At 62.5% G+C, this 24,795-nt stretch overlaps 1 protein-coding gene across 8 annotated transcripts in view; it reads left to right on the top strand.

Moving 5' to 3' along the window:
• Nucleotides 1–24,795, top strand: part of TBC1D14 (TBC1 domain family member 14) — a 103,065-nt gene that overhangs the window by 69,464 nt on the left and 8,806 nt on the right. For 4 of the 8 annotated variants that reach the window (XM_070069552.2, XM_089326893.1, XM_070069554.2 and 1 more), the window contains 8 exons: nucleotides 1,702–1,784; nucleotides 3,408–3,525; nucleotides 4,612–4,718; nucleotides 8,160–8,246; nucleotides 10,362–10,456; nucleotides 14,888–14,959; nucleotides 15,607–15,735; nucleotides 18,207–18,316. In XM_070069552.2, the coding sequence (XP_069925653.2) occupies nucleotides 1,702–1,784; nucleotides 3,408–3,525; nucleotides 4,612–4,718; nucleotides 8,160–8,246; nucleotides 10,362–10,456; nucleotides 14,888–14,959; nucleotides 15,607–15,735; nucleotides 18,207–18,316 (801 nt within the window). Of the gene's footprint in view, nucleotides 1–1,701; nucleotides 1,785–3,407; nucleotides 3,531–4,611; nucleotides 4,719–8,159; nucleotides 8,247–10,361; nucleotides 10,457–14,357; nucleotides 14,523–14,887; nucleotides 14,960–15,606; nucleotides 15,736–18,206; nucleotides 18,317–24,795 lie in introns of those variants that run through there. The other 4 variants (XM_089326894.1, XM_089326896.1, XR_016229720.1 and 1 more) reach the window with 3 other exon arrangements.

Here is a 24,795-nt window from a genome sequence, read left to right as displayed (position 1 = left end):
TGGTGACCCCAGTGGAGGAGGGAGGCTGCCCCTCGCGCCCGTTCACAGCGTGCCGTGTCCGCGTGCTGAGCTTCTCCGGAAAGCTGTGTCTGGGGACGGGCAGGGAAGCGGGCTGACAGCCAGCGCTGCTTACGCTCCGGCCTCCCTGCCGCCCCCGAAGTGCAGCGCTGGTGGAGCAGATGGAGCCAGTGGGTCCATGGGGGACCTCTGTCCCCTGCAGCTTCTGGGCCCTGAAACCGTGTAGGGGAGAGAATTCCCGCAGCGGGGTGCTGAAGGGCGAGGTGGAGCCCTGAGGTGCAGCAGGGGCGTGGCTCCCGGCATCCCTCATTGCAGGGCGCCGTTGCCTGAGGGGCACAGGCGGTGGGATTCCGCCCCTTCCCGCTAATCCCACCCTTGTGAAAGAGCATCCGTTCTGTTATTATTGTAAAGGTTGATTTACTTATTTGAAAGGCAGCGTTCCAGAGAGGTAGAGAGCGAGAGAGAGAGAGACAGAAAGATATCTTCCATCCGCTGGTTCACTCCCCAAATGGCCACTGCATCTACCCTGGTCACACAGGAGCCAGGGACACACCCTGCCCCTGCCCCGGTCACACAGGGAGCCAGGGACACACTGCCCCTGCCCCTGCCCTGGTCACGCAGGGAGTCAGGGACACACACTGCCCCTACCCCAGTCACACAGGTATCTAGGGACACACTGCCCCTACCCCGGTCACACAGGGAGCCAGGGACACACTGCCCCTACCCCGGTCACACAGGGAGCCAGGGACACACTGCCCCTACCCCAGTCACACAGGAGCCAGGGACACACCCTGCCCCTGCCCTGGTCACACAGGGAGCCAGGGACACACTGCCCCTGCCCCAGTCACACAGGAGCCAGGGACACACACTGCCCCTGCCCCTGCCCCTGCCCTGGTCACACAGGGAGTCAGGGACACACACTGCCCCTACCCCAGTCACACAGGAGCCAGGGACACACACTGCCCCTGCCACTGCCCCTGCCCTGATCTGAAGTTGCGCTGATCCGAAGTCAGGAGCCAGGAGCTTCTTCCGGGTCTCCCACGTGGGTGCAGGGGCCCAGGCACTTGGGCCGTCTTCTACTGCTTTCGCAGACCACAGTGGAGAGCCAGATTGGAAGTGGAGCAGCCGAGACTCAAACTGGCGCCCTGTGGGATGCCAGCACTGTAGGCAGTGGGTGGCTTCACCTGCTATGCCACAGTGCCACAGCACCGGCCCCTCTATTGTTATTATTTTTACTGGGATTTGGAGGTGCATGCCATTTTTAAGATGCTATATATTTAAAAAAGTACTAAGACAGACTCCATCGCTAGCATGGAACTTGTCCCGGGAGACGCCCGTGTGTCTGTCTGTCGCAGTATGCGCTGTCGGGGCCCTGCCTGGAGCTGGCTCAGGACGCTTGGCAGTCATGCCCCGCGGTCAGAGCAGAGCCTGACGGAAAACACCCACAGGCCATTTTCCCTGTTGCAGCTGAACGCTGTTAGAATTCACGTTTTACAAAATGTGTTTGTTTTCCTTTTGTAAGCAGAGATCTTTGATAGAGCCATGTGATGTTACAAAAAATCTAGTTTTTGATCTGTCAGCTGTATGTTGGTTAGTAACAGTGCTTCAGATTTTTTTTCTTTTTCCTTCAACGACTTTAGTTAAACATTTATAACGGTGAAAACTCCTTTGTTTCCTATCAAGAAACCTCCCCGCGAAGCCCGCTGAAGAGGCGCAGAAGCACCGGCAGCAGTATGAAGCCATGGTGGTTCAGGCCAAGAAGCGAGGTAACTGCGCGGGTGCGGCCGGCCGCGGGGCCGAGCTCCCGGCTGCGGGGGTGCTGCCTCGCCCTGTGCAGCCCCAGAACCCCGCTGAGCGAGCCTGGGAATGTCCTGGCATCCGTAACGTCCAGGAGCATGCTGTTTCTGCTGCCCATCTCTGTTGTCTCACTGGGGGTAGCACCCTGACCTTACATGGAGATAGGGGCTGTCTCAGCTAGACGGAGCGGGCCAGGGGCGCCCACGGTGCCGGCGGCAGGTTTGGGCCTCTGTTCACAGGGAGTGTGGTTGGTTCAGTAGAATCTCTTGGACAGCCAAAGACCTCCACGCTTTAGAATATTTTAATGGTGACTACGACAGAGTGTGTGTGCATACAGTGCGACACTGGCCTCAGGAAGGAAGGGCATTCTGACAGACGCTGTGACAGGGGCGGGCCTTCAAGACATGGTGCTGAGTGACATAAGCCGGCCTCCGAGGGACAGGCGCTCGGACGCGGTCCCTGGGCTTGTGAGACCCATCGAGGCGGCGAGTGAGGAGCTGAAGTCCTGGAGGTGATGGGGCCGTGGTCGCACGCCCGTGCGACTGTGCTACGGCAGTAAAATGGCAAATCTTAGCATACGTTCTGCCACCATTTGGCAAAGCACAGCCGCCCCTGGCATCCGTGGGCGCTGGGCCCAGGGCGCTCCTGCCGCCTTGCGGACCAGAACCCGCCGGCACTGCCCCCTCCGTTTGCCTCTCGCCTACGCGCACCCTCTGGTTTGGGCAGGTCTTCAGGATGCGTGTACATGCTGGGTGGACAGTGGCTGCGTCGTTGTGGTTAGGAAACACAGGAAGAGACGTGTGCAGTGTGCAGTGGGATGCAGGGTGTGGTGGTGAGCCCGCAGTCCACACTGAACGGGGCGTGTCTTACTGAATGGGGTGTGTCTTACTGAATGGGGGCGTGTCTTACTGAATGGGGTGTGTCTTACTGAATGGGGGCGTGTCTTACTGAATGGGGCGTGTCTCACTGAACGGGGTGTGTCTTACTGAATGGGGGCGTGTCTTACTGAATGGGGCGTGTCTTACTGAATGGGGGCGAGTCTTACTGAATGGGGCATGTCTTAATGGGGCGTGTCTTACTGAATGGGGGCGAGTCTTACTGAACAGGGCGTGTCTTACTGTACGGGGCGTGTCTTACTGAATGGGGGGTTGTCTTACTGAACGGTGCATGTTTTACTGAATGGGGGGTTGTCTTACTGAATGGGGCGTGTCTTACTGAATGGGGGTTGTCTTACTGAACGGGGCGTGTCTTACTGAGTGGGGCGTGTCTTAGGTGGCTTTTGTCCGATGAGGGTGTTGCCCAGGCTCTCAGAAGACAGCAGAGGGCTTCCATTTGGAAGGGGGTTCGATGGTGTGTCGATTGGGTGGTCCTCTCCTGGGTTTGCCCGTGTTGTATTCAGGGCGTTGTGTCTTTGTGTGCGTGTCACACTTCCAAAGCTTACCAAAGGGTGGGCGAGACGCCGGAGCACTCCCACATCCGTGGGCTCCGCGGATCGTGCTCCATGCGAGCGTCCTGGGGTGGTCTCTGCGCCTGGCCTGCACGTGCTGGCCGCCAGGTAACAGGTGTTTCCTGGTCTCTGCTCGGGATTTCAGAGCTGAAGGAGGCCCAGCGGAGGAAGAAGCAGCTGGAGGAGCGATGCAGAGTGGAGGAGAGCATTGGGAACGCCGTGCTCACCTGGAACAACGAGGTCCTGCCCAACTGGGAAACCATGTGAGGTTTGACCGCGGCGCCACCATCTGCCCTCCCTGCCCCACCCGCGCCAGGCTTCAGATGTCAGGACTTCCTGTGACTCTCAGCATAGAATCTGAGCTTCCAACCCTCCCGGGCAGAGATGGCCTGCCCTCCCTCTGCCCCCTAGGGAGCCCCCAGTAGCTGCTGCCCCTTCCGGCCCCAGGGCCTTAGTGTGCTCCACGCCCTGTGCCTACAGCGCTTGCGCACGCACCTCCTCTCACAGCAAACTTCCGCTCGCTCTTCAAGGCTCCGCTCCCCTCGGGAAGAGATCCTCGGGGTGCTCCCCCCGCCCCCGTTGTCGGGTGGAGACCAGGTCTGCTCCGACAGCGCCCCCCGGTGTCAGCACCGAGCGTGCACCCAGCGGAGCCCGGCGGTGGCCCGCATCCGGGGCTCTCTCTTTCTGCCTGCGTGTTGGCATGGGTGGGGCCCGTGTGGTGCAGAGGCGGGTGGGGAGCTTGGAGGCCGCGGCCCCGCTGCTCTCATGCTGCATGTCGGCGTGCTGGGGCTCCCCGAGATACCCACGGGCGTCGTTGCTGTCCCTCTGGGGGCCGGGCATCCCCGCCAAGGTCTCCACCAGGAAAGTGGGCCGTTCTCAGAGCCTGCTTCTTCCAGGCTCTTCCTACGCACCCTGTCTGCAGGCCATGCGTGCTCACCCCCTGGTGAGGTCCCGTCTGCAGCGGAGTTGGGCAGCTCTGACGTAGCGGCCACTTGCACAGCCCGCGGGAGGCCGGGCCACGTCTTGCTCTGCCCAGCCAGTCCTCGCCACCCTCCTGTGCTCTGGCTGTCGCTGGCCCTTCAGAGCCCTGGTCTGGGGCGGGCGCTGCGCCCTCTGCTCTGTGTGGCTCCCTGTGTACCGTTCTCTGCGCCCATCACAGTCATTGCCAGGGGAAGGCGACGGTGCATCTGGTCTCCCCGGAGCCCTGGGCTGCACACTGCACGGGGCTGAGGCTGGGACTCACACAGCCGTGTGTCCCTGGCTCCTGGGCCTTGGGGCCAGGCCCGCGGACAGACAGGTCCTCCTCGCGCCGAGCAGAGCCGTGGACTCACGCCTCCGTTTTTGTCCAGGTGGTGCTCCAGGAAAGTTCGGGATCTGTGGTGGCAGGGAATCCCGCCGAGTGTGCGAGGCAAGGTCTGGAGCCTAGCCATCGGCAACGAGTTAAACATCACCCACGGTGAGTGGCCCGCGCGAGCCCAGGCTCGGGGTGCAGCCCTGGGTCCTGGGGCTGCTGCTGTCCCTTTCAAGGACCCTGGCCAGCTGGGAGGCCTGGGCGCAGTCACCTGAGCAGGCGCCCCGGGCAGAGGGGAGGGCAGGTGTGCCTGGGGACGCGTGCGCGGCTCACGCACCCGGGATGGGACGCGGACGTGGAGGGGCGGGGGCTGTTCTTTCTCTGGAGCTGCTGTGCTTGGGGAACCTGCTGGCTGCTTGGGGGATTGTTTTCAGGCACCGCAGAGGGGTCAGTGTACTGTACTGGGACTGGGTGTCAGGGCCGTGGGGTGAGATGTGTGCCCCCAGGCTGTTTGTCGCCCAGTGCAGCATCTGCCCAGTCTGTGTGAAGCCCAGAGCTCCGCGGGTCCGTGCACTCGGGGGTACCGCGCTTTATGCCTCGTGCGTGGCAGTCTTCACGGTCCCCTCCCCTTCCCCACGTGCAGCGTGGCTCTGCCGTGTCCCGCGAGGGCCCCGAGGCCGCTGGGGAGGGCCTTGAGTCTGGCACTGCCTGTGACTGGGGAGCTGGCCTTGTCTGGCTCCGCCAGCGTCCTGGCTGTGAGGAGAGCGGCTCACAGCTGCAGGCCGGAACCCGTTCTGGCTGCACAGCGCTCAGCACTGGGCTGTCTCTCCAGGTCCCAGTCCCGGCAGGCCCCGGAGGTCTGTGCCTTTTCATAGTCAAATGGATTTTTCCCGAGTTCCCAGCCACTCTAGGACCGGCAGGTATTCCTTAGGAGAGCCGGTCTGAAGATCGCACGGGGGCCCCCGACGCATGGCCGTGGTATGCTCTGTGTCGGTGGTCCTGGCTCCGAACTGTTGGGCATTTCTCTTTCACAAGGGAGTTATCTTACATTCACTGGCAGCAGCGTACATGCAACACATGCTCATATATAGGTATTTACACACGCTCATACACACACATGCACACATGCTCACATGTACCCTCCCCCCCCCCCCCCCCAGCTTTGTGCCTTCTCGTTCAGGTGTCTGTAGCTGGTTGGGCCGTGGCAGACCAGCTTGTCCGTGATCAGAGGCCTGTCCCCGGCAGTGTGCACCTAGGTGATGGCGGCGGGCAGGCTCGGGGAGACGCACGTCTGTGCAGGGGGCCGGGGGCAGGGAGCCTCCTGGAAACTTCGTGCCCAGCCCCATCCCTTCCATGATCTGTCCCAGCACTGGCGCGGGAGACGACCTAACCCTGCGCTGTCGGCAGCCCGCTCTGCTGGAGGTGGTGCCCCTGCCTTGTGCGTTCCATGTCCGGCTCTCCCTGGTGCCTGGGTTGATCGTGTCATTGTGGATCCGGCTGAGCACCGGTGGTGTCCGCCTGGAGTGATGTGCTGCTTCGTCAGAGCTGTGGCCTCACCCGCCGTCTGCCCCGCCCGTGCCCTGCCCAGGTCTCTGTGACCCAGGGCTGCTGCACCCGTGCCCCGCCCGGTTCCCTGACCCAGGGCTGCCCGCTTCATCTCGCTTTCCCTGCACTTCCGAGCCAGTGCAAGAAGAGTGACCTTGGACTCCGATTGCGGAGAGCCAGGCCTCGTCCGCTGTTCTGTGATCGTGTGTCTTACTTGGTAGACAGCACTCCTGCAGGGCCAGGCCTTGGTGGCCTTGCTGTCCTCCTGAGAACACTGAGCTTCCTGGGGAGGCCCCGTGGCTGGGGCTCGCGGGAGATGCCGCTTCTAGTCCCGGCTGACTCTGACCGGTGTTCTGACCACAGCGTCGTCCTTTGGGAAGTCAGCCTGGTGCTCTGCAGGCAGGGCTGGGGTCTGGGGAGAGGCTGTAGGAGCCGTCTCCTCCCCTCCCCACAGCACGCACCAGCAGACCACGTGGGCCTGTTGAAGCCCTGACCCTGACCCTGCCGGTGCTTCTGTGAACTTGATCTCCCCGGGGAAGTGGGTCCCTGGTGGTCCATCTCCTGACAGTGACGCAGGCAGAGGTCCCACCCGGTGCTCGGGCCACAAACCTCCACACAAGCTGGCAGCCGCCAGGTCTGGGCCAGGGCAAAGCCAGGAGCCAGGAGCGCCCCCTGGGTCTCCCGTGGGGGTGGCAGGTCTGCTGCTGCCTTCCCAGGGGCCTTAGCAGGAGCGTTGCACAGGTGGCCTGGCCTGCCCCACGTCCCCCGCCTGCCCTCCGTGTCTGTCCCCTCAGCACCCGCGGGCAGGTGGCGCTTTCTGGGTCAGGACGACGCGCAGTTGCACCCATAATGATGCCTCTTCTGCCGTGGCACCTCGCCTGGGCTCTAAGTTACGTCCTTTACAGGGCGAGAACCAGGCCACAGTCAAGGTTTGACAGGTTGTGTCATGATGGTGCAGCTAGAATCTGAGTTTCATTGTAATAAAATGGCTTGCGCTGTGCAGAAGGCGGCTGTGTTGTGTGGAGATGCCAAGGGCGAGAATCGCGCCTGGTTTCAGCGGTGACCCGGGGCACGGGGGCGCTGGGAACAGGAAGCGCCTGGGCCTGGGGCGGGTGGGGGGGCAGGGTCGTCACAGTCGCTCTCTGAAAGACAGAGGGGTGTGGGCATCCCCGTGGAGGTCGGTGGGTGCTCGTCAGTTTTGGAGCAGGGCTTATTTATTCTCTTCCTAGTCTTCTGCAAGTTTTATTGTCCATTTGGGAAGCAGAGGGATACACAGAGAGCTCTCATTCACTGGTTTACTCCCCAGAGGCAATGGCCTGGGTCAGAGTTCGAGCCGGGAGCGGGGAACTCCATCCAGGTCCCCCACGTGGGTGGCAGGGTCCCCGCTCGCCGGGAGCTGGTGCAGAGACTCGAAGCCAGGCGCTGCACGGTGGGACCTGCGGCTGCCCCCAGCCTCACTTGTGAGGCTGCACGCCTGCTCCTCGGATGATGTTAAGGGTTAGACTATCCAGAGGACGGCTGGAAAAATAAGTCTGAACATGGACGTGTTGGAGACTGTTGTCCTAGTTCCTTGGCTGTCCCTGGTCGTCTGTTCCTTTCCCTGCCCCACTTGATGGGCAGCCTGTGCCATGCCAGGAGCAGTTGCAGGGTGTCCCTGCCGGAAGCCTGCTGGGCTATCGGTGGTCTCCGCCCCCTCACCCCCCACCCATCCGCCAGACGTGAGTGCGTTACTCTGGGTGGGGGAGGGGAGTGAGGGACCCACAGAGTTTTAATTCCAGGAACTCACGGTCTAGGAAGGGCAGCAGGCAGATCTCAAGGGGGTAGGACAAGATAGCTTTGCGGGTAGGCGTGCCAGGCGTAGCGGGGTTGTGCGTGTGCCCTTTGCCCGTCTGTGACTGTGTCTTTACACAGCGGGAATGCCCTCAGGCTCACTGGGGGAGCTGCTTACATCGGGAGCCTGGCCGGGCACAGCAAGCCCGTCGTAGCTGGAGGGCAGTGTGGGCTGGTCCGGGAGGGTGCTCACTCGTGCCCTCGAGACTGACCTGGTGGCTTCCCTTCCAGAGCTCTTCGACATCTGTCTCGCCCGAGCCAAGGAGAGGTGGCGCTCGCTCACCACTGGAGGCCCAGGCACCGGGGTGGACAGTGAAGGTACGCCGCGCCACGCCTGCTGCTGCGGGGCCAGTTCTGGGGCCACTCGTCACTGCGGAGCGGCTTCCCGTCGCTGCCGAAGTGCTTCGTGTGGGTCTACATAGAGCTCCGTGGGAAAGGGTCTCGTTAAGCCAGAGTTACGGGAGAAATAGGGAACGTCCGTTCCTGGCAGGCGTCGAGTCCCAGCACGCGGGGGACGGGCGTCACCAGCGCCGCTTCCTGTAGGTGCTGTGCGGTGCCTGTGCCGGGCTGGGCTGAGGGTTGGCCTCCAGGGAGACGAGGGTGCGGCCTGCTTGCGAGGTGCAGCTTTTTGATGTCCCGTAGCACCCAGGAGCGCCTGCTCGTGTCGCGGGAGGAGTATGTGTGTCAGCATCCTATTTATACTGTCTGTAGTGCTGGAATTCAGATCCAAGAATTAGTCACAGGTTTGTCGGCGATGCCATTCGTGAGTCTTGCCCTGCACTGGCTCCCACGTACACGGAGCTATGTTATTTTCGAAACGTCTACACCTTTAAATTGACAGGGAACCTGAGCATACTCACCCCACACAACATGGCGTTTGGAAGTCCCCGTGAGTGTGCGTTGTGGAGTGGCCGATTGTAACTCGTGAGCACCCGTTTCATCCCACAGTTATTTTCGTCTCCGAGTTGAGCCCGGCCTCCATTCTCTCAGCATTTCTCAGGAGCGTGTTAGCCGGGGCCGGTGCCATGGCGTAGCAGGTTAAGCCACCGCCTGCAGCACTGGTGTCCCCCCATATGGGTGCTGGTTTGGGTCCCAGCTGCTCCACTTCCTATCCTGCTCCCTGCTTGCGCGCTTGGGAAAGCAGCACGGATGGCTCAAGTCCTTGGGCCCTGCACCTACTTGAAAGACCCCAAAAAACTGGTGACAGACCGGCCCAGCTCTGGCTGTTGGGGAGAGAACCAGCAGATGGAAGACCGTTCTCTCTGTCTCTCTGTAACTCTGCCTTTCAGGTAAACCTTAAAGAAGGAGTGTGTGTTAACCGTAGTCGCTGTGTGGCACAGCAGATCTCTGGAATATGCTTTCATGTAACTCAAATTGTGTAGCCTTTGGCTAACGTTGCCCCGTGTGGGTGGCTCCCCACCCAGCCCTGGTGACGCCCGCTCTAGACTCTGCTAAGAATGGGGTTCTCAGATCCCACACGCCCGTGAGGGGACGCGGTGTTCGTCTTTGTGTGCCTGCCTATTTCCCACAACAGGTTCATTTGTGTTGTCGTGAATGACAGAATTCCCTTTTTTTTTTTTTTTAAAGATTTATTTTATTTATTTGAAAGGCAGAGTTAGAGAGAGACAGGAAAGATTGAGAGTAAGAGGTCTTACATCCCTGGTTCACTCCCCAAATGGCTGCAACAGCCAGAGCTGGGCCAGGCCAGAGTGAGAAGCCCCATCCAGGTCTCGCAAGGGGGTGGGGTGCAGGGGCCCAAGGACTTGGGCCGTCCTCCAGTGCTCTTTCCAGGCCGTTAGTTGGGAGCTGGATGGGAAGCGGAGCAGCCGGGACACACACCAGCGCCCTCACGGATGCCGGCGTCACCCATTGCCCCTCCCCTTCCGTGGCTGAAGCGTGGTCCACGCTCCGTATCCCGTTACCCGTTGATGAACCGCAAGGTGGTTCCAGTCAGACTGTTGGGAGTAGTGCCCCAGTGACCCTGGGAGTGCGGGCGCAGGAGTGCTTCTCCTCTGACGCCTGCCCGGGCAGGAGTAGGGCTGCCCCAGCATGCGGCAGCTCTGGCTCTGGCTTTTGGAGGCCACGTGTTTAAGGCCAAATAGTCATTTTTAGGTGGGTTTTCTGTGCTTTGAGTTCAGTTGTGTGTCTCCCCTTACTTGTCCTTACTTTCCACTGACGGTTGTTGATGACAGGTGAGATCCAATTAGATTTTGACTTCAGACTCAGAGACACCTGGCGATGTTACAGCGTTGGCTGGTGCCGGGCACCCTCAGCCTGCTGCGCGTCCCGGACGCCTCCGTCTGGGGAGATCCGGGCAGTGCGGTTCTGCGGAGCCTGCTTGTTTCGGGCTCGTAAACCTTGAGGGCCTGGTAGCTGCCCCGCCCCGCCCGGCCCCGCCCAGCCCGGCGCGGTGACTCTCCCATCTTTCGGCAGATGCCGGATTCCCCGCGGCAGACCGAGAGGCGAGCCTGGAGCTCATTAAACTGGACATCTCCAGAACGTTTCCGAGCCTCTGCATCTTCCAGCAGGTAAGTGCGGTGCTTCGCCGGCTTCGAGGGCATCTGTCTAAGGCGATCGGCGGCACCGCACGTGTCCGCGGTCACGCCCGTGTGTGGGGTGAGGGGGAGGGCAGGTAGGTCACACTCCCAGTACGTTTAGACTTTTAAAAATAAGTGTCACTGATCCCCCCCCCCCCCCAGCTCGTTTCTGGTCTCTGAGAGGCTGCTGGCTCCTGACGTGCAGGCGGCACACGGAAGGCCCGCGCATGGCACTGTGCGCAGCTGTCACGGCCTTGCTGGGCACTCCCGTGTTCTCACTGCTGCCCGCTGCAGCCCTCGCCGTGAGATCCGCCTCCACTCAGGGAGAAAGGGAGACCCCCGGGATCTGTGGAGTAGCCCGGGTGGGCGGCGGTGGTGGGCTTTCTGAGCCGGTGGGCCAGGAGAGCGGCTGTGGGGCCGGAAGCCAGCTGTGCAGGTGGGCGGACAGTGAGGGCAGAGGTCGAAGTGTGTTCGAGCTGTCCCTCAGCCTGTCTGTGATGGCTCTGCCACTTCTTCCAGTCTCCCTGCACGTCTGTCCCTCTCTGCGCCTTTCCCTAGTCCAGAGTCTCAGCTCCCTGCCCCAGCTCCTTCTCGTCTCTCCTGGCCTCTCCTGCCTCCACGGCAGTCTTTGCGTCCCTAGTCAGTGCCGTCGGGCCCAGGTCTCCAAGTCCTGCCTTGCACATAGTAGGTGGCCAGTGAAGGCTGGTGGAGTGCTTAGAGCAGATGAGTTGAGCGGCCACCAGAGCGGGCAGGCCTGGGAGTGGCAGGGGTGTGGCTGTGTCTAGGACTCTGACAGCACAGGGCAGCGCTGTGCCTTCCGCTGGGCGTGGAGGAAGGGGGTACTCTCGGGCCAGGCCTGGATGTTGAGTAGCGGTCTGACCAGAGGGCGGGAAAGGCACCCAGGCAGAAGAGGCCAGAATGGAAGCCTCAGACAGCGGTGTGTCCGGGACTCCCGGTCCTCGTGGGAGAGGGAGCCTCGCTTAGGCTGGAAGGGGCAAAGTGTGGGTCGAGTCCGCGCTCCCTGCCCGGACGTGGTGCTCTGCTCTGAGCAGGGGCCAGCTGCAGCGGGTGTCCAGTGAGCAGGACCGCGCCTGTCCTGAGCTTGCAGTGGGAGACACGCCTGCCTGCAGCGGAGGCGGGGGAACCTGGACTCAGAGGCCCGGCATCCAGGGGACTGCCCAGCGAGGGCTCCGGGAGGGGCGGCCTGAGGAGCCTTTAGCCTTGTTGTCAGGGAGTTCTTGCTGCCTCGGTAACTCTGGGTCTCCAGGCCTCTCCTCACCGCACCCCCTCTCCCCTGCTGGGTTGGAGCTGGGCATGAGGGCTGACCCTGGCAGAGTGAGCACGCCCTCTCGCGTCCCTCCTGTCTGAAGCCCCTTGGACGGATCCCTCTCTGGACCGCAGGGTCTGTCCGCAGGGTGCAGCGTGTGGTTTGCAGGCCCCGCGAGCGCTGCCCTGGCACCTGGCGACTCGGGCTCGGCACGTGCAGCTTTGCGTCTCCTCCCTGTCCCAAGTAGTTTCCAAAAACTAATTAGTTAATTGTTATTCATTGGAAAGCGTAGCGACAGAGAGGGAGGAAGAGACAGAACGATGTCTTCTATTGACTGGTCCGTTTCTGGCACTGCTGCGGCAGCCCAGGCTGGGCCAGGCTGAACCAGGAGCCTGGAGCTCCACCCAGTCTGTCACGTGGCTGGCAGGGGCCCAAGGACGGGGCGTATCCACTGCCCTCCCAGGTGTGTCAGCAGGGAGCTGGGTCGGAAGTGGAGCCGCAGGGACTAAACCAGCCTTCGGGATGCCGGCATTGCCAGTGGCGGCTTAACCCACTGGGGCCACGCCTGCCGGGTGGCTGTGCTAGTGCACCAAGCTCTGCAGCCTTCGGGGCTCCAGAGCTGCTCCTGGCTTCTGCCCTTGAACCCTGCGGCCCTTTCCCGCCCTGAACTGAGTTCCTGTGTCTCCACGGTGGGCTCCGGAGGGGCGGGCTTCCTATTCTGTGCCCTGCGATGGGCCTTTGAATGCCATGTTTCCTTCTTGCTAGCATGATGGCCTCCAGCACACACAGCGCTTCGCATCGGCCCAGCTCTGGCTGTTGCAGCCATTCGGGGAGTGAGCCAGTGGATGGAAGACCTTTCTCTGTCCCTCCGTCTGTCTGTAACTCTCTCAAATAAATTAAAAAAAAAAAAAAAAAAAAGCTTAGTAACCTTCCTAGTCAGCGGAGCTGGATCGTGCTGGAAGTGCCGTCGGAAGGAGGGGCTCCTGGACCTTAGCAGCACTCTGACTCTTTGCAGCCTGATTTATCTGAAAGGCAGAGATGTAGGCCGGCGCCGCGGCTCACTAGGCTAATCCTCCGCCTTGCGGCGCCGGCACACCGGGTTCTAGTCCCGGTCAGGGCACCGGATTCTGTCCCGGTTGCCCCTCTTCCAGGCCAGCTCTCTGCTGTGGCCAGGGAGTGCAGTGGAGGATGGCCCCAGTGCTTAGGCCCTGCACCCCATGGGAGACCAGGAGAAGCACCTGGCTCCTGCCATCGGATCAGCGCGGTGTGACGGCCGCAGCACGCCGGCCGCGGCAGCCATTGGAGGGTGAACCAACGGCAAAGGAAGACCTTTCTCTCTGTCTCTCTCTCACTGTCCACTCTGCCTGTCAAAAAAAAAAAAAGAAAGAGACGTGGGTACCCTCATACGTGCATATGAACATCCTCCATCTGCAGGGTCACTTCCCGACGCCCACGACAGCCAGGAATCAGGAACTCCATCCGAGTCTCCCACGTGGGTCGCAGGAACCCAGGGTCTGGCTCCTCACCCTGCCTGCTAGGCACAGTAGCAGGAAGCTGGAATTGGAAGCTTGGACTAGCCGGGGCTAAAGTAGGGGGCGGAGGTACCCAGGCCCGCTGGCCGGTCCTCTCTCGCCCTCCACGGTGGTTCTTGGAGAATTAGCTGAGTGAGGCACTCCCGAGGTTCATGGGATCTGCCCCACCCGCCGAGGACCAGGCCAGCTGCCCCCGGACCCCCGAGGTTTCTCCTGGAGCACCTCTTGGGGCCTCAGCTCAGAAGCGTGCCTGTTGACTGGGTGCAGAGCGCTGTGTTCAGAAAAGGGTGAGCTCTGAGTGGGGTGTGGGACGGCTGGTGGGAAGGCTCCTTGACGTGGGGCTGTGGCCCCCAGGGTCCCGAGCTCTGTACATGGGTGGGGGAGATCGAGGCGTCTGGAACAGAGCCTGGGATACGGGTCCCTCTTTCTGTGAAAGCAGTGACGTGACGAGGCTCTAGGTACGTTCCAGGAAAGAGACGCTTTAAGTTGAAGACGCTGGGTTGTGGGGAGGGTCAGTGTGGTTTCTCCTGCAGCCTGGGCTGCATTAAACGGTTAGAGCCACGCTGGTCCTGCGGCTGCACGCACTGCAGCCCTCCCTTCTTTCCCTCGGCCTCTTTGCAGGTCAGGTTGTGACGGCCTGGACCCTGGCGTTCTGTGAGCCACCCCTGGTGACGTCTGGATTGTGTCCCTGTGCTAACTGTGGGCGTGTGGTGGGAGTGGACAGTGAGCGCTTCGCAGTGTCTGCTGGCGTGCCAGCATCAGTGGGAGCCGTTGCTCAGCTGGCTTTTGTGCTCAATTAGGAAAAAATCCCGGGCTGGCGTGTGGCGCAGCAGGAAAGCCGCCGCCTGCAGTGCCCGCAGCCCATACGGGCGCCAGTTCGCATCCCAGTGGCTCCACTTCCATTCCAGCTCTCTGCTATGGCCTAGGAAAGCAGTAGAGGATGGCCCAAGTGCTTGGGCCCCTGCACCCGCGTGGGAGACCAGGAGGAAGCTCCTGGCTCCTGGCTTCGGATGGGCCCAGCTCCGGCTGTTGCAGCCCGTTGGGGAGTGAACCAGCAGATGGAAGACCTCTCTCTTTCTCTGCCTCTCTATAGCTCTACCTTTCAAATAAATAAATAAATAAATCTTTAAAAAGAAAAAGAAACGGAAATCTTGGAGAAGTGGGAGAGCTGGAAGAATGAAATAAAATGGGAGGTCCTGGTCCTGGGACCCGAGCCACAGAAGCTGCTCCCAGTCCCCTCTGCGCCAAGACGCACACACCAGAGAAACAAAGGACGTGGTAGACGGAGGAAGACAGAAGACTGGACGGGGGCCCAGTCAAGGAGCAGAGTAGCCTGCTCTGGGGGCCCCAAGGTAACACTCACCTGTTGACCCTGGAAGGGCAGTGCAGCTACACAGCAGGGGCGAGCTCAGGGTCTCCTAGAGCAGCGCTCGGGCCCGGCCCACCGGCTTTTCCCAAAGCAGCTTCGTAGGCTGAGCCGCACTGGTTTATCTGGTCGTTTGCCCGATGCACGTGGAGCGGCTGGCACCGCGCTGCCGGAGGAGTGGGGCGCCGCGTGGCATCCGTGTGGCTCGGAGCTAACATACTCACGCATGTGTCGTTCTTGCTGTGTTGACCCTCTAGGGCGGGCCTTACCATGACATGTTGCACAGTATTTTGGGCGCTTATACTTGTTACCGGCCGGATGTGGGTTATGTAAGTGACGTTTTTCAGTATTTTATAATGCTGTCATCCGAAGGGAAAGTCAGAGTGCCGTCTGGCACCCCTTGGCTGCGGAGGTCAAGTGGAAACCCTTGGTTTTTGCCGAGGGGCACTAAGAGTCCTGTGGCGAAGGGGCTGACTCGGTTTCCCCGGGAGCAAACGGAGCCGTCCCCGTGGCTCTTTCTCGTTTATCACATTCTAACTGGATGTGATTTTCATCTTCTGCACGCGATTGATTGTCCCCAGCGTTTAAAAAAGCCTTAGCAGTAACCACTTTAAAAACACGCTGCCCACACTGCTGCAGTGGCAGGTGCGTGTGTGCATGCACGCGTGTGGTTTGCATGGGACACGTTGAGTTGGGCTTGCGTGTCTGCAGCTGCAGGGCGGGACTTCAGGGCAGGCTGCCTGGAGGGGGCTTGGCGACGGTTTCCACTGCGGGTGGGGGGCGGGGGGTACTGGAGCGGAGCAGGGCAGTGCTCTGGGTGAGGCCGGGTCAGGAGCATGGGGCGGCGGGTTCTGCTGGGTGGGTAGCTGCTGGGGGCCCTTCCCGCGGGGGAACGCGTGGCTCCTCCTGTAGTGCGGAGAGCGAGCCGCTCTGACCTTGGTGGCGGCTGCTGACTGAACGCCCTCTCTCCCCTCAGGTCCAGGGCATGTCCTTCATAGCGGCAGTGTTGATCTTGAACTTGGACACTGCCGACGCCTTCATCGCTTTTTCTAACCTGCTGAATAAGCCCTGTCAAATGGCGTTTTTCCGAGTGGACCACGGCCTTGTGAGTATTCTGGGCCCAGGCCCAGGTGCTGTGCCCCCACACATCAGGACTGTCCAGCCTTTCTGTCTTCTCGCATTTTCCCTGCACAAAGCGGGTTCACAGCACACAGCGTGAGGAGGCGGTCACGCTGAACCCAGGTCTGACAGCAGCCGCTGGTGGCCACGTGAGTGGATGTGTGGTGGCCTCGAGAGGGGGTCGCCTTTCAGGGTAGTCTCGGAGCCGGGGAGGAAGGGCGGCTATTCTCGCACACGCAGCACACACGTGGACACAGGCATGCACATATGTGCACGCACACTCTCTCTCTCTCTCTCTCTCTTCGTGTGTTGAAGGCATTCAGGCCTCTTGGTCAGCACACCGTAGGTGAGGTGTGGGGGGGCCGTGCGTCGTGAGAGGTGCTGGCACCTGGAGAAAGGAGGCGTGTGTAGACCACGCTCCCGTGTTGACAAGAGGGGCAGCAGCGTGCTGTGGGTGTGGGAGGGCTGGCGGCGGCGGCCTGGGGAGCCGGGGGATGGCACTGCGGCGAGAAGGCAGCTGGTGCGTGCTGGAGCTGGCGGTGGCAGCCCTGCTCTGGGAGCAGCTGGCCGGAAGGTCACCAGTGCCCCGGGCGCCCAGCCTTTCGGTGAGCCTGGCCTTGACGTGCTGATAGCTTGCTGAGAGCAACCGCTGGTGTCTCAAGGCCAGAATAATCTAACCCTTAGGTCCACGGGAGCGTTTCTTCCGGGCGTCTGCAGGACTCGTGCGTGTCGCTTGTCCAGGCAGTGTCTGCATTTTAAAAAGCGTATTTGGAAACTGCTGCTGGACGGTGGCTGTTGGGAAGGTATAGACCGGCGGTTCGGTGTTAGCAGCGGCCACACAGCGCTGTGTGCAGTTGTGCTAAGGAGTCCTAGGTGTGGACAAGTCATTACGCTCAGTGGGCGGTCATAGCATGTTAGTTAGGGTTGTGAGCACGCAAGCAACTTAAAACGGGTCTGAGGGGGCGCAGAACTGTGCGGTCGGGTGTGTGACGCATCCGGGGTGTGCGCAGAAGACGGGTGAGCGGCGGTGCCCAAGGCGAATAGACTCGCTCTCCCAGGAGCGTTAGACAGCGTCCGCTACTCGACAGCAAAAGAGAAAGCGCCACGCATTGGGCTGCTTCGGGTGGGAACCTTAGGGGCTCGTGCGGCTTGTGTGTCCCCAGGCCTCTGCAGAGAGGGTTCCCTTCCGTAATCAGGAAGGCTGAGCCTCCCCGAGGAGGTAGTGGTCAGAGACGAGAGATCAGGACATCGGGCCGGGCAGCGCACGGCGCTGACGCACAATGAGTTACTTCTGGAAGTAGTTCCTGGGTCCACACTTAATCCTGTCTTTTTGTATGTAATAAAGTCATTCCCATCCAGATTTCTTCTCTGGGAACAAAGGGTAAAGTCCGTGCTTAGGATGTTAGCTCACGTGTTTCCAGGAGACTGCGGAACCTTGGCGCTGATTGGCAGACGCTCAATGCTCCAGTGACGCGTGGCCGGGGAACCACCAGGGCTTCCCGCGCTGCGTGTGTGGCAGCGACCCGGCCTCACACACGAACGCCAGCAGCACCACCCCCAGTCGTGGCAGGAACGACCTCCGGGCCTCGCCAGCTGTCCTGAGAGGCAGCACCACCCGTCAGGACGCTGGGTTAGCAAAGCCCTTTCAGTGGGGGGCCGACATGGTCCACCAGAGCGCCTGCCCACACGGTGCCCGGGCCTGTTGTCCACCAGAGCGCCTGCCCACACGGTGCCCGGGCCTGTTGTCCACCAGAGCGCCTGCCCACACGGCAGCCTGGGCCTGTTGTCCACCAGAGCGCCTGCCCACACGGCGGCCTGGGCCTGTTGTCCACCAGAGCGCCTGCCCACACGGTGCCCGGGCCTGCTGGACCACCAGAGCGCCTGCCCACACGGCGGCCTGGGCCTGTGGTCCACCAGAGCGCCTGCCCACACGGTGCCTGGGCCTGCTGCTCCCAGGCCAGGGAGAGCCGGCCTCGCTCCCTCAGCACCGCCCCTCGCGTGGTGCGCGTTTCCCCCGAGAAGGTGACAGCAGCCTGCGGTTTCCCGACGCCGCGATGCTCTTTCCCCGAGCGTCTCCCGCCTGTTGGTCAGAGGCTGCGGGAGCGAGCTGGAGCGGTGGCGCCCCGCTGTAGGTCAGCGTTAGCCGCGTCCTCCTGCAGGTGTGCAGTTGCCGCACTCCTGGGCCTGCAGGAACAGCCGTGCGGTGGGGCCCAGCTTTCGGCAGGCTCGTGCCGCGCCCCTCCCTGCCGCGGCCTGCGCTCCCTTCCGGGCGAGCTGAGCAGTCGGAAGCTGCCTCGCAGGTCCGAGGCGCGCATGGTTGTGCCTGCCGGGCGGTGCCCCGTGGGCCGCTGTCGGGTGTCAGCCGCTCTGTTGGATTCTGAAGGTGTAACCGTGCTGGTGAACGGGGAACTTGTCTGACAGTGAGTTTACTGTTAATATTTCACATTTTCTTTCTAGATGTTGACTTATTTTGCTGCATTTGAGGTATTCTTTGAAGAAAATTTGCCGAAATTATTTGCTCATTTCAAGAAAAACAACTTAACTCCAGACATCTACCTGATCGATTGGTAAGACTCTCTGTGTGTCTTCAGAGCACCTCCGCCCGCCCCCTCCCCTCCATCCCCGCTGCGGCCTGCTCTCCCGTCTCTCCCCTGTCTGCCCTGCGGGCTCCCACTCTGTAATGATCACCCATCTCGCACTGAGAGCTCACCCCTAATACCACCCACGACCCAGCCGGGCCTCCCGGGTTCCCTGCGGGGACCTGTGCACCCACGCAGCCAGCCATCCCCAGGGGGCATCTGCCAGGCCCCCTGCCGGGTCCTGGAGGTGGGTGGTGAGCGGAGGGTGGGGGGAGGGGCGTGAGGAAGGGCAGAGGTCACGGGGGTGACACTTGGGCTTGAGCCAGGTGTGACGGGGGGGGGAGTGGGTGATGTCCCAGTGCTAGCCGGAGCAGCCGTGGCACCTGCTGGTGTTGGGGACTGCAGTGGAGGAGGAGGAAGGCAGGGGAGGAGGTTGGGGCCAGGGCTTGGCGTGTCGCAGAGACGGACGCGAGCCTGGAAAAGGTGATGGGGGTGGAGGGGCGCTGGAGGCTTGTGCTGGGGGGGGGGGGGCAAGGGTGTGGCACATCTGAAAGGGAGGCGGGAGTTCCTGAGGCGGGACAGCCTGGGCCAGAGTAGAAGTGGGCGGAGCTTGGGCAGGGGCGAGAGATTGGCAGGCCCCCAGGAGGGGTACGTGGGTGTGCCAGAGGACCCCCGTCCATCCGGAGTGTCTGTCCCGTGAGGGGTTGCCTGAACCACCTGCTGAGGGGAGCAACACCAGGGAAACGGCCAAGGGTGGGGCTCTGAGAGCGCTGGCCCAGCCGGTCACCTGCTGCCCCGTCTCTCCCCTGCTGCCCCCCGTCTCTCCCCTGCTGCCCCCGTCTCTCCCCTGCTGCCCCCTGTGGGGAGCAACTGGGAGCAACTCGGACTAGACTGAGTTACTGGAATTAAGACTTATTCTATGCATCTGCTCTCCCACAATATGGCGCTGGGAGAGGAGGAAACAGCTTCTACGCAGCTGCCTCCAGTTCAACCAATAAACAGCAGGACCTGCTCCTGATTGGAGGAGAGCAGCGTACTCGGCGTGTGGGCAGCCGAGTTGGGATTGGCGGAAGAGGACTATAAAGGAGGAGAGAGACGACATGCACCAGGAACATCTATCTGAAGGAACACCTGTGCAGCCCCCGAGACAGCCGGCCGGCGGTGTGCCGCTCCCCTGCGGAAGTGGGGAAAGTGGCAGGGGGAACCGCCCCTCCACGGAGGTGGAAGGGTCGGTAGCCAACCCGGGAAGAACCAGCAGCAAACCCGGGGAGGGCCGAGCAGACAAAAGAACAGCGCAGGGTCCTGTGTCATTCCTCCACGAAGAGGGGGAGCGACACCCCCGTCTCTCCCCTGCTGCCCCGTCTCTCCCCTGCTGCCCCCGTCTCTCTCCCCTGCTGCCCCGTCTCCCTCCCCTGCTGCCCCCGTCTCTCTCCCCTGCTGCCCCCGTCTCCCTCCCTCCCCTGCTGCCCCGTCTCTCCCCTGCTGCCCCCGTCTCTCTCCCCTGCTGCCCCGTCTCTCCCCTGCTGCCCCGTCTCTCCCCTGCTGCCCCCGTCTCCTTCCTCTGCTGCCCCCCCATCTCTCCCCTGCTGCCCCGTCTCTCTCCCCTGCTGCCCCCGTCTCTCTCCCCTGCTGCCCCCCCTCCCCGCTCTTCTGCCCGTCCGTGAGGCAGTGTGGTGCTTATGTGTCTGCCCCTGGCTTGTTTGCCTTAGGGACCTCCAGGTTGACCCCTCCGTGGCTGAGTGCCACGCCACTGTGTGCAGGTACCACGTGGCTGAGTGCCACGCCACTGTGTGCAGGTACCACGTTCTGGTTAGTCATCACCCCATTATTTTCTTTTATTTTTTTAAGAGACCTACTTTATTTGAAAGGCAGAGCTGCAGAGAGGGGGTCCTCCCTCCACTGAGCCGTCCCCAAACGGCTGCAATGGCGGGAGCCGCGAGCCCCCTCTGGTGTCCCAGGCGGAGGCAGGGCCTCCAGGGCCTGGGCCAGCCTCTGCTGCCCTCCCAGGCTCATCAGCACATCAGCAGGGAGCCGGCTCGGACGCAGAGCAGCCAGCGGGTGCGGGTGCAGGCAGTGGCTCGGCCCTCTGTGCTGTGGCTGGTTTGACCTTGCTTTGTTTAGCCCTGTGCGGGGGAATGAGGCCCGCTTATTTGGGACCAGAGAGGGAGCGGCAGGGGACCCGGGTGTCCTGAGCCAGCTCAGGGGCAAAGGCTCCGTCTCGGGGGGACGCGGAGGCAGAGCTGGGAGGGGTGGCGGCGGCCTGCCCTGCCTCGGCCGGGGTCTGCGTCTTCTGTGGGAGGCACAGTGGTGCTGCGTCCTCCCAGGATGACATCGCAGAGGGCAGGCAGAGGCACAGAACACAGTGCTTCCTGTTTGGTCTGCAGCCCAAGGCCACTCGGCGGCGGCCAGGGCAGCCAGCGGTTCTGCTGAGTGGACACGAGCGGCCGGGAACGGCCCCCCCGCCCCGCCCCCCGGCGCTCCCTTGCGTTCCTGCAAACTCGGGCGCTTAGAGGGGCCAGATAAGGACATCTCCTGGAAGTTGTGACGGCCTGCAGGAGGAAGCTGTCCATTCCCGCACGCGCTGCGGGGGAGGGGACAGCTCACACCTGCCGGTGGATCCCAAAGCAGAGCCATTTCGTTGGTAGCACCGCAGAGATGCAGTGCTGCACCGAGCGGCTTCCTGAGCCTAGCCAGGTTTCAAGTGGTTTTATTTTAAAATGTTTATTTTTTATTTATTTGGAACACACACAGAAAGAGAGATCTTTCATCTGCTGGCTCACTCTCTAAACGCCTGCCACAGTAGGGCTGGGCCAGGCAAAGCCGGGAGCCTAGAACTCCATCCGGGTCTCCCGTGTAGGTGGCAGGACCCCCAGTACTTGAGCCGTCACTGCTGCCTCCCGGAGTGTGTACATCAGGCAAGTGGAACTGGAACCCAGGGCGCAGTGGGCACGGGCGTCCCAGGCAGCACCAGGACCCAGGGCGCAGTGGGCACGGGCGTCCCAGGCAGCGCCAGGACCCAGGGCGCAGTGGGCACGGGCGTCCCAGGCAGCACCAGGACCCAGGGCGCAGTGGGCACGGGCGTCCCAGGCAGCACCAGGACCCAGGGCGCAGGGGCACGGGCGTCCCAGGCAGCGCCAGGACCCAGGGCGCAGTGGGCACGGGCGTCCCAGACAGCACCAGAACCCAGGGCGCAGTGGGCACGGGCGTCCCAGGCAGCACCAGAACCAGGACCCAGGGCGCAGGGGCACGGGCGTCCCAGGCAGCACCAGCACCAGGACCCAGGGCGCAGTGGGCACGGGCGTCCCAGGCAGCACCAGGACCCAGGGCGCAGGGGCACGGGCGTCCCAGGCAGCACCAGCACCAGGACCCAGGGCGCAGTGGGCACGGGCGTCCCAGGCAGCACCAGGACCCAGGGCGCAGGGGCCCGGGCGTCCCAGGCAGCACCAGGACCGGGCACCATCTGCCTGGCCAGGACCTTGGCCGGTTTTGATACTGCGTTCCGATGCGGCGGCCTGGGGTTAAACTAAACGTCGCTCCCTGGGAGGGAGAATCCTCGGGTGCTCTCGGTGCTGTAGAGAGGTCACTGAGCCGGTTCTGGGGAGGCCGAGGGTGTTTCTGGGCACGTGATGGTGGGGAGCCCAGTGGTGAGATGGGGGGGTGTGCACACCGCAGCCCGGGGTCTCCCAGTACTTCTGACCCCGGGGTCGCGACCTTTGGGCTGGCCACTCAGCTACTGAGAGCACTGTTTTAATGTCCTATTCGAGGCTGGCTTTTGACGCTAACTGTGTGTGTGTGTGTGTTTAAAGATTTATTTATTTTATTTGAAAGAGTTACAGAGAGAGGTAGAGACGGAGGTCTTCCATCCGCTAGTTCACTCCCCACATGGCCACAACAGCCGGAGCTGCGCCGATCTGAAGCCAGGAGCCAGGAGCCTCTTCCGGGTCTCCCACATGGGTGCAGGGGCCCAAGCACTTGGGCCATCTTCTCCCGCCTTTCCAGGCCACAGCAGAGAGCTGGATCGAAGAGGAGCAGCCGGGACTAGAACTAGTGCCCATATGGGATGCTGGCACTTCAGGCCACAGCTTTAACCCACTGCACCGCAGCGCCGGCCCCCCAAGCGTGTTTTAAAAACACAGCCGAGCATTTGAAAGCTCCTGGTGACTCGGGGGAGGGCACCCCTGGGCTGTCCCTGCTGGGGGAAGGAGGAAGCTGCCAGGGACACTTGTGTGCCCCTAGGCACTTGCAGTCCAGAGAGGCAACAGGAGTAGCCTAGTGACTGGGAGTGGGGTGGCCCCTGGCCTGAGTGCAGAGACCCACCGGCTAGCCGCTGAGAGGCCCAGAAGGTGTGAAGGGTACATGCGGGGCTGCGGAAGGTGCCCCTTCCCTGGCAGGCCTCATGGACGACGTGCGTGGCCGCACCCCGGGGGACGCCCTGGGCTGGTGTGGACGTGCGCGTGGCTGCACCCCGGGGGACGCCCTGGGCTGGTGTGGACGTGTGTGTGGCCGCACCCCGGGGGACGCCCTGGGCTGGTGTGGACGTGCGCGTGGCCGCACCCCGGGGGACGCCCTGGGCTGGTGTGGACGTGCGCGTGGCCGCACCCCGGGGGACGCCCTGGACTGGTGTGGACGTGCGTGTGGCCGCACCCCGGGGGACGCCCTGGGCTGGTGTGGACGTGCGTGTGGCCGCACCCCGGGGGACGCCCTGGGCTGGTGTGGACGTGCGTGTGGCCGCACCCCGGGGGACGCCCTGGGCTGGTGTGGACGTGTGCAGTCAATGGCTGTGGGGTAGGAGGCCCCGGTCCCAGGGTTGGGGAACGGCCTTCCAAGTTGCGGTCATGCAGACGGGGGCTTGTGAGGAGACACTGTGAAGTGAAGTTAAAGAAGCGCTAGCTGTTTGTAGTGTGTAGTTTGTGGCAGCACTGAAGGCCTCCCTGGATGCCTGTCACCGCGTCAAAGCAGCCCCCAGTGAGGCGCGCACTGGCGCTGGGCGGTGGGCGCGGCCACAGTCAACAGCCGCCCCTCTCAGCGTGACACAGTGCCCCCCCCACCTCCACCTGGGCCCACTGGCTGGCTGGCTCTGAACCTGACGTGTCCTAGGACTCGCTTCTTGGGGCTGGCACAGCGGGTGAAGCCGCCATCAGCAGTGCCGGCATCCCATATGAGTGGCAGTTGCAGCCTGGCTGCTCCACTTCCCTTCCGGCTCTCTGCTGTGGCCTGGGAGAGCAGTGGAGGACGGCCCAAGTGCTGGGCCCTGCACCCACGTGGGAGACCTGGAGGAAGCTCCTGGCTCCTGGCTTTGGCCTGGCCCAACCCTGGCTGCTGCTGCCATTGGGAAGTGAATCAGCAGGTGGAAGATCTCTCTCCCCATCTCTCCTTTCCCTCTGTGTAACTCTACTTTCAAGTAAACAAATAAATCTTAAAAACAAAACAAACAACTTGCCTCATGGGCCAGCATGCTGGCGCAGTGGGCTAGGTTGCCGCTCACGCGGCCGGCACCGCGTTTCAGATGCGAGTTGTGGCTGCTCCACTTCCGATCCAGCTCCCCGCTGGTGCACCGGGCCGGCAGTGCATTATGGGCCACGTGCTGGGAGGCCTGCCTCCCGTGTGGGATCGAGGATGGGGTTCCTGGGTCCTGGCCTCCGCCTGACGCGGGCCTGGCTGTTGCTGCCACTTAGGGAATCAGAGGATGGAGCATCTCTCACTCTCTCCTGCTCTGCCTTTCAAAACCAAATAAATAATTTTTTTTTAAGTAAGAAGCAGCAAACCTCACCCCCTACCCAAACTGGAGATGCCATGCGTCCTTGAGTGATAGCTCTCTCCCTTGCCCAGCCCGAGAGCCGCCGTCCTGCAGCCCCGCTAGCCAGTCCACTTCGCCTGCCGCCCCGTGCCCCGCCTGTGCGCGTCCATCACAGGAGCCGTCGGTGGGCACCCCTGCTCGCTCCCTGCCCTGGTTTCCCACTCCACTCGGAGTGAGACCCAGACACCCTGTGACGGCCGCAAGGCCCGGTTTCTGCCTCCGATGTGTGTGCTTACTCCCACGGCCAGCGGCCGCCTGGCCGCTCCTCGCTCTCCGAACGCAGGCTTCGCTGCTGTCTCCTGTGGCTCCCCTGCCGGCTCGCTGCTTCCTGTTCATGGGGGCAGAGGTGTCCCCTTGCCGGGGTGCAGCCGCCCGCGCCCACCCTGTCCAGAAGTGGGTGCTCATCCCTCCCTCTGCCCCCGGCTGCCGCGCTGTGTGGTTCACGCACTGCCCCGCAGCAGGGCCAGGGAGAGCGTGGTGGGGGCCGAGCTGTGGGCACGCGTGCGGCTTCTCTGCTCGCCCAGGTGACTTACAGAGGTCACTGCTGAGGCTGGGCCGCGGCTCCCTCGTCCGAGGGAGGGCTTGGGGCCAGGCCCTTGCTGGTGGTAGGGCCTAGGGACATCATGGGTCACCCTGAGGCTTGGTTCGCTCGGCCAAAGTGAGATGAGAG

This window comes from Oryctolagus cuniculus, chromosome 2 (assembly GCF_051225735.1).
Source record: "Oryctolagus cuniculus isolate XC-2025 breed Fujian yellow rabbit chromosome 2, ASM5122573v1, whole genome shotgun sequence".
NCBI lineage: Eukaryota > Metazoa > Chordata > Mammalia > Lagomorpha > Leporidae > Oryctolagus > Oryctolagus cuniculus.
Note: the sequence above shows the minus strand (reverse complement) of the source record. Positions and strands in the feature narration are given on the sequence as shown.